General features: G+C 39.3%; 1 protein-coding gene across 1 annotated transcript; it reads right to left on the bottom strand.

The window, feature by feature from the left end:
- Window positions 1-563: 563 nt before the first annotated feature.
- Window positions 564-7,999, bottom strand: pmp22b (peripheral myelin protein 22b). The gene is made up of 4 exons (XM_007571368.2): window positions 7,766-7,999; window positions 6,934-7,021; window positions 3,672-3,812; window positions 564-2,506 (listed from the first exon to the last, which is right to left on the bottom strand). The coding sequence occupies exons 1-4, from the start codon at window positions 7,841-7,843 to the stop codon at window positions 2,346-2,348; spliced, it is 468 nt and encodes a 155-aa protein (XP_007571430.1). The 5' UTR covers window positions 7,844-7,999; the 3' UTR covers window positions 564-2,345.
- Between the last annotated feature and the right edge of the window lie 289 nt (window positions 8,000-8,288).

Genomic DNA, 8,288 nt, shown 5'->3' with positions numbered 1-8,288 from the left:
GTTCTCCACTCCTCCTTGAACTCTAAATGAAATGCAAAGTTTACTTTCATTTAAAAAGAGGACTTTGTATCACATAGCAACAGACTAGTTTGTTTTCTCATTAGCCAAAGTAAGACTTTTCTCTGGTTGAGAAGTAGTTTCAGACAAATATGTAACAGTCCTGAATGTCCTGAATACCCCTGTGTGTTGTGGCTCGTGAGTTTATTTTGGATATTTTGTCTGTTTCTTCTGAACATTTTTTTCACCGCGCTTTTCCTACTAAACATTTTATTAATATGCTTGGATACCACATTGAACTTCAGCCAGCTTCTTTAGCAATAGTCCTTTGGGGCTTTCCCTCCTTGTGACACATTTTCAGTAGATGTAAGCCATAATCATCAAAATAACAGAAATTAATACTTGATGTTGTGATGTTGACACTGTGTGTTGTGAATCTACAAGTGTCACTTTGAAATTAGATTAGTTCTTCAATTTTTAATAAACTTATTTTGACTTTCTGAGATGCACCAGTATATGTATATGATGCCAGTGAAGGAGACAAAAAAAAAACACCACCACCACAGTTTAGGTTTTAATAAACATTCTTTAATGATTAAAATTGTAGTAGCTTGAGAAGCATCTTTAAGTTTGCATGTAAACATAGCATAGACAACTAAAGGCTTTGGCTTTACAGTGATTATGAGGGCAGTTTTCATCAGAGGTACTCTCTTCTAACTGAACCCGTTGCCACAGTCGAACGGCATGAAGCGCTCCGAAGTAGATGCTTGACCCTAACCTAAGAGAAGTGAAGGACTCGTACCGTCTTGTGGCGGTTAAAGTCCTCTGGTATCTTATGTCACAAGAAACATCCACAGTGAAACATGAGCTGCATGTTCTGAGTAACTGGCATTTTGCTGTGCCTTGGCCCCAGCGTGGGTGACACCGGTCACGTTCAGTATTTGCCAGCCACAAGCATAAGGACACACAAATGTACTGCAAGCTGAACTTGGCCAGAATGTACGCAGGAGTTTTACATGTTTTCAATTCTGCTGTTGATTAAAGCATATAAACATGCACTTACTATCAGCTTTCTGGCGTCCACAGAGTCTCTACAGGTGAGACATGGCTTTACATGCTGGAAGTCTGTCCCTTCAAACAGTGGAATACACAGTACTAGATAATGTCGCTTTATTCAGTGCGCGTTTTAAGCTACAGTGTCCAAGGGAGCTGTTATGCACAACATATAAACAGTGTTATACAGTAGAGATCAAAGAAACCGCAGCAGTACAATCTTTCAAGTATGTCAAACTAACAGTTGTTTCATCACTGTAGCTCTCTCTGTCATTTCTTCACTTACAGGGATAATACGTCTTAAGTTGCTCTAACCTCTTGTCGTTTTTTTGTTTATGGCATCTGCTTGTAGCATATTAAGTTTGGATATATTATTTCCCTAGGCCATAAAGTGTTATTTTTCTATAAAAGACCTAACTTCCGAGGCCTTTTGGCTTCTTCAAAACCTCAACATAGGTTGTCAAAAACATCCAAATTAAAGCAAATAAAAATTAAAATACAGCCGATTCTCTGTGTGCAGGTTTGCAAGAGTAATACTGACATTCCAAATGACTTTTGCCTTTATTAGTGGACCACCTCAATCTCAATTATTTACCCTTTACAGTAGCTGATGAAGAAAAAAAGGACACCACAAAAAGACATCCCAACACTGCAAAGTGTTCCTCTGTCTCCTTTCGCCTAGAATCATTTCACACTGATTCCAAACAAAATAACAATGTTATCTAATTGCTATAAGTAATAGGAATGATAAACACATAGCACCATATTTTTGGTTTAAAATAAGAAATTTAAAAAATGTGAAAGAAGGAAAAAAGAAACTAAGTTAATCTAAATTAAACAGCTAAGCTAAATTTTGGGACTACATTTAAAGTTGGCTTGCTCATATTTCTAACCATTTTTTTTAGTTAATATGCTGCAAAATCCTTTTTTTTTTCTAACTTACCTAAATCTTTGCCAGTTACCCAAAAATGGCTTGAAAACACAAAATAAAACATCTTATTATAACATCATACTTATAAATAAAGACAGAGGCACTTTTTCAGCTAAAACAAAGCTCATAATGTCCACAGAGCAACACAAAGACTATGTACATATATGTAAAAAGTGTTATAAATAGGTTTTAAACCATAGATACTATATACATCATTTTAACAGACACTATTGGTGTTTTGAGTTGTTTTTTTTTGTTGTTGTTTTTTTTGCCTTTGGTGTTACTTCCTTGATATTGGCTTTACAACTTAATATTCAGAAGGGAACTTCAAAGGTTACTGGGAACACTGGGATGAGGCGCCACTTCATTCTCGCTTCCTCAAGACGGCATAGATGAGTCCGCTGATGAGCGCCAGAGGGAAGGCCACCCACGCCAGGATGTAGGCATACCCAAACGAGTTCCCAACATTGACCCAGTCAGGACTCATGAGCGTATAGATGATGGCTCCGCTCATCACAAACAAACCTGCAGAAAGAGGGATGAGAAGGAGCGGGGGAATAACGCCACCGCCTGTGAGCGCGCCTTCAGTTATTGGATCATGTTTCCCTGCACTGTTGTGCTCTGTGTCTTCTGTCCAAAGCGGATCCCTGCCTGCCTGGCTGCAGAGGCGGATCGGTCAACCCTCCATATTACATCACAGTCACTCATGCCTTCTGAACCCCCATCTGGCCTTTGCCAGCCTTCCCCGCTTTCCGCCCACTACCCCTTGTCAGACATGGGATGATCTGTTTGTCAGACCTCCACACTGACGGACCTCCCTGACATTTTGACTCACCCCGTTGGCTTTTTTCCCCTGTCTCATTCTTGCTTGGTTGAGTTGGGCACCTGGTTGCCTAGCTCTGTACTGGTATGTTATAAAAGGGGGTGGGGGGAAACTGGCATTTTGCAAACAGAGCTGCCAAGAGACAACACAACAAAGTGGTGGTGGAGCTGCTTTGTCCAAAGGGCATGGAGTACAAAAGACAAGTGGTGCATGAAAACCATTAGAAACTGGCTCAGGGTCTTAATTTGATTCTCTGAAAATAGATTATGATAAACGGAGTATTCTCTCTCTGTCTCTCTCTCTCTTTCTCTCTCTCTCTCTGCGTCTGTAGGTGGATTTTTTTTTATAGTCATGCACTTTCTACTGAAGTGCTGCTATGTTTTCCATTTGTATCAAAGAAGTGAAATATTGCATTTTCTTGACTATAATAAAACTTATGCTCTTTTTTTTCCCCCACTATAGGACCCCCAACATTAAGAGTGGATTGCAAAAAAGATAAATATCCCTAATCTTTTCGACATTTTGTGACCTTACAACCATAAACGTACATTTATTTTACATGTTGTTGAAACGGACCCACACAAAGGAATACGTAATTTTGAAGGGAAACGTAAGTGACAAATTGTTTTCATGTTTGTTTACAAATAAAGTTCTGAATATCATTTTCACAGTCGGTGATGCGCTAAACATAAGCATCATTTTAACACATTAATATGCATCAGATTAAATCATTCTATTGTAGCTCTTATTGCATGTTTAATGATCTTTCCGTAATATAAACTATTTTCATAGTTTTTTCATCAAGAGTACTGATGTTAGTGTTATGGAGGGATTTTTTTTAAAAGGATTACATAGATCCAAACTTACTAGCCAGGATCTGGAAGATTCCAGTGGGGATAAATCGTCCGCCCTTCGGCAAAGTGAAGAGCTGGCAGAAGAAGAGTAACAGAGAGAGGAAGCTGAAGATGATGGAGAGGATCATGAGAGCTTGGACCGCCTGAATCCACACTACAGGAGAGAAAAGAAGAGTTCACTCAACAACACATCATAGCATTCACTGGCCAGAGCATAACATGTACAAAAATGAGCCGGAGGAACGTATGAGAACAGGAAACAAGCATCAATAGGTGCTTTGACTGGCCTTGTCTCAGCTCAGCTGAAGCATCTTTAAAAACAGATCATAATCACCAAGCCCTTGTCATGTTTACTTCGGGGAATGTTGTAATGGATCCAGCACAATGAAGCTCAGGTATCCTGTTTCTAAAAGCTCTCTGCACCCCTCACAGGAGGCCCTTAAACTCAATCTAGCAGATCAATCTTTACTGATAGGCCCTCCACTGCAAGAGGCCATTAACCCATTAGACTCCTGCGTTGATGACGAACACAGCATCTGCTGTTTTTGTACCATCTACCTTAGCATTTAGATTTAAATTGTCTGCTTGTTTCTATTGCCTGTACCAGCCTTCCAGGAATCCAGTCTGTATTTCTGCCTATGCAGATCCCCAGATGCTCATTTCTTCCTTTACTGCTTGTTCCTGTGTTGTCATTAGGTCCAGGTGTTTAGTGTTTTCAAAAATGACGCTTTCAAAAGCACTAATAGTTTCCATAATGGCATCTACAGTTCTTTGAATCAAATGTCAGAGAAGGTGTAAGAGTAAATTAGATTTTCATCAGCGAGAGATTGGACCAATTTTCCCCTTGATTGGCTCTGATTGATGATTGGCAGGTCAAATACTGAAAAATCTGATTTTTAACTTATTCTTGAAATCAGTAGTTACAAACTCTATTCCTCAAGAACCAGGGTCCTGCAGCTTTTAGATGTCTCTCTTCGACACACCTGGCTCCAATATTTGACCACTAGCAGAACTCTGTAAAGCTTGACTTCATGCTAGTGAGGCAGATTAGCCATTTAATTCAAGCGACAAGGGACGCATCCAAAAGTTGCAGAACTAAGAGCCCTCGAGGAATGACGTATGTGACCACTGTTTTAAATGCCCAAAAAGAAAACAACCTTCTTTTTGTCTACATATTTAACTAAATATCATGTATTTGAAACCTTTAGCTTAATAAAAAAGCTACATAAAATATTAGTGACAGGATCTGATGATTAATTGGAGATAGTTTATTAATTTCTTGATGGATTGAAAACTCAAAGAAAATGCAGCACATTTTTCTCTTTTATGAAATATATGAGTAAAATTTAAATCCAAACTAACAATGAAAACCAGATATTCTTACTTGGGGAAAAAAAGGTACTAAAATTACTGGGTGTTATTGTATGTATCAAAATCATAACAGCAATAAATATAAGGTATAGTTAACACTATTATAGCTGTACTGATCAATACACTGCATTTATTTTTGTAGCAGTAGGAATAATTGTTGCTTTTCAGTTTAAAAGTAAGACTTGGATCATGTTAAGTATACTTGCTTAAATCTCAAGGTCATTCTGTGAACATCTCGTACCAGCCCATGCCCTATGTCACAAAGTCTTAAAGTCAAATCTTGCTCCAGAATTTCAAATAAAAATTGTTTTCATAAGTGCTCAAATTGTTTGTTTAAAATATCCAGGTGGTCCAAAGATGTTGTTTTTAATGGAGGAGCACTTACAACAATGGAAAAGCACATGATGCATAATACATTGCTGCTCATCAAGAGCAAGTAGGATGGGAAGTGAAATGTAATTCCTGTAACAATCTGTGGTTTTAACATCTGGAGCTCTGTGAGAGCTGAAACCCTGTAAATCTCCGACACCACAGCACCGAATGGATTTCACCGTAATCGTCCTGTTTTCAGATGTGATGTCTGATTTTGTGATAACGCCGCAAGAGTAACAATAATAAAGCGCCGCTTCTGATAAACACACATCTTTGCCTTCCTTATGTTTCCTTTCCTGGTAGGAAACGGTGACATCGGCCATTTCCTGGCGAGAGGCAAAACTTAGAGTTCACAGAAAAGCAAGGATCGTTGTGCCAAATCTCACTGTGTTCTAAACAGGAAAGTATTTTTCGCTCTTGCTCACTGTTTGTGTTCAGAGGGCACTGGAGGTCCTTTCTCAACAGCTAATTTTAGATCATGTGAACTGTATGAAGTAATTTTTTCTGGCTATGCAGATGTGCAACTCACCCTAAGCATGTGATAGCTGCATGCATCACACCCTCATGCCATGCCAACACGTTTGTAACCATGGCAACAACAGGAAGGAACGCCAAAGTTTGAGGAAACCCCGCCGAAAACGCGAAGTTGGCCACCGTGATTACGATTAATGTCTGATTGGATCTGATGGCTCAGCAGAGCTTCAGAAGGCCTATCTCCCATCTCCGCCGAGCTCACTGCAAAGCAAACCCGGGAACAGCACACACTCACTCCTTCCTGAATAAACACTCTGCGTCACCGCACCAATAAAAGCAAGTCAAACAAACACTGTGCGCCATGGAACTACAAGGCAAAGCACCCAGGCGCTGCTCGGCTGACAAAACACACAAGCTGGCCGAGAGGGTTCATTCTAGACGGATGACATCAGTGGACTGCAGCTGCAACACCGTGGGCAAAACTTACAGTAACTTTGCTAACTTTGTGGTGGCAACAGTTATCTTATGACATCATATTTTAAAGAATCTATTTATCCTTAATCCCCAGCTAGAATCTCTGTGCATAAATATCTCCACACTGCAGCTGCTGTTTCAAATTGCCCATATGATCCCTGCAAACCAACACTGGGCACACTAATCTGACACTAGGCAACCCCGTCGCCCCCCCGACACATCAACATGCTATCTCCTGTGGTCCTGCACACACAAACTCAAGCACACAGACATGGACAACTTTGGATACTCTCTGCAGCCCCACCCAGGTCATTCACGGCTCCCTGCACGCTTGTCACTACCCTCCAACATTAGATCTTATTATGGACATCACACTATACGGTGGGAGCCAATCTCCAAAAGGCACTGCCACATTTTCTGCCCTAGATGGCACCAGAGTCCCAGAGGCGCTGTGACACACCCACATATTTAGTAAAGTAGAATTTTATTTATTTATTTTTTACTTTACGACAGAGCTAGACAATCAAAACTTACAGGTACAGAATCTTAGCGGCAAAAGCTGGAAAAATATGCAGATGTCTGACCTCCAGTTGATGCTCCGTCGCAGACTATACTGTCCGTAGAACAGTTTAGCCAAAGGTCTGAGGTTCCCATTGGCCATGTTGTCCACACCTGCAGCCAAATACAATGATTGGTTATGTTTCAATACCTGCAACTATCAAGAGTGTCGCCACAGACTTTTGAAAAAAGGATAACCAAAACGGTGCCCACTGATTATCTTATGTGGTTTTACGAAAACCAACAGCTAAGATGGTTGGATGATTAAAGCTTCATATTTGGATGGGCGACGGGCATTCAAATGTGGCACGTTACAGAGGACCAAACATTATCGGGTGCTGGTCATATCACCTTCAAGAAGTACCAGAATTAGATTATACATTTTCATGACTATCATCATAATTTAGGAAAATATTTGCCTCTTGAAACATTAAAAACGGGTATGAAATGGTGTGTTTCTATGTATAAATGGGTGTACAGTTTGGCAAATGGCAGAATTTTCCTGTAGCCAAAAAAGTAAAACAAGAAAAAAAAAAAACATAAATATATAAACTGTGTGGGTCAAATCACCTGCTCACCAATATTTCAGCGCCCATGACTTCCCAGTTTCGTCTTTTCTTTCTTCCATCTTATACCAACAACATTTTGTACCCATTTAGTTAGCACTATAGATTATCATATAGATTATATTGCATATTTTAATTTTAGTTTTGTTTTCGAGTATCATACGGAAATAACTCAGAAAAAACCCCATCTCAGTCTTGAGGTTCAATTATTCTACTAACAGTGTGTTAATGTATTTCTTCAGCAAATTCACAAAGGTGTCTTAAAAGACTGAACAATACAAGTTTTACTCACACTGACAGTTGTTGACACAAACAGGAGAACAAGAGCAGAAATGTGCAGGAAGATGATTCCGAGCAGAAGGATCAGCATCTTGTCAGATTATCTGAAGATAAAAGAGCAAAGCATTCAGATCTCTCAAGATGGTAAGGCTGTGTGTTTGGAGACGTTTGAGTCTAAGTATATGGGTGCGTGTTTCAGCATAGGCAGAGACTTTAAGGTTGCATCCTTCCTTTTGCTTAAATTTCAACAGAAATTTAATCACTGCGCCAAGGTGGACACACTAGTTCCACTTACATCTCACCTTTAGCTATTTAAAAACATTTTAATATTATTACAGTTAAAGCTGTTCTCAACAATTACATTTATGCTTTAAATAGAATAAATCTAAAAGCGACTCGTCATTTTTACTACAGTACTTTCTTTTCCTTCCAAAAGAGCGTAATGATTCCATGGATCAAAATTGGAGTATTTCTGTTAACGAGTGTTAATCTAAGAAGGAGGTAGAATTACAATCATATTTGGATATATATATATA

The sequence above is a fragment of the Poecilia formosa genome, unplaced genomic scaffold, assembly GCF_000485575.1.
Source record: "Poecilia formosa unplaced genomic scaffold, Poecilia_formosa-5.1.2 Scaffold7, whole genome shotgun sequence".
NCBI classification, from domain to species: domain Eukaryota; kingdom Metazoa; phylum Chordata; class Actinopteri; order Cyprinodontiformes; family Poeciliidae; genus Poecilia; species Poecilia formosa.
Note: the sequence above shows the minus strand (reverse complement) of the source record. Positions and strands in the feature narration are given on the sequence as shown.

Bases quoted from the DNA above. Each gene is read 5' to 3' on its own strand.
- pmp22b (XM_007571368.2), bottom strand. From the start codon at position 7,843: ATGCTGATCCTTCTGCTCGGAATCATCTTCCTGCACATTTCTGCTCTT. The intron at 3,813-6,933 runs GTCAGACATCTG...TCTCTCCTGTAG, and splicing joins CGACGGAGCATCAACTGGAG to TGTGGATTCAGGCGGTCCAA. The intron at 2,507-3,671 runs GTAAGTTTGGAT...CTCTTTCTGCAG, and splicing joins AATCTTCCAGATCCTGGCTA to GTTTGTTTGTGATGAGCGGA.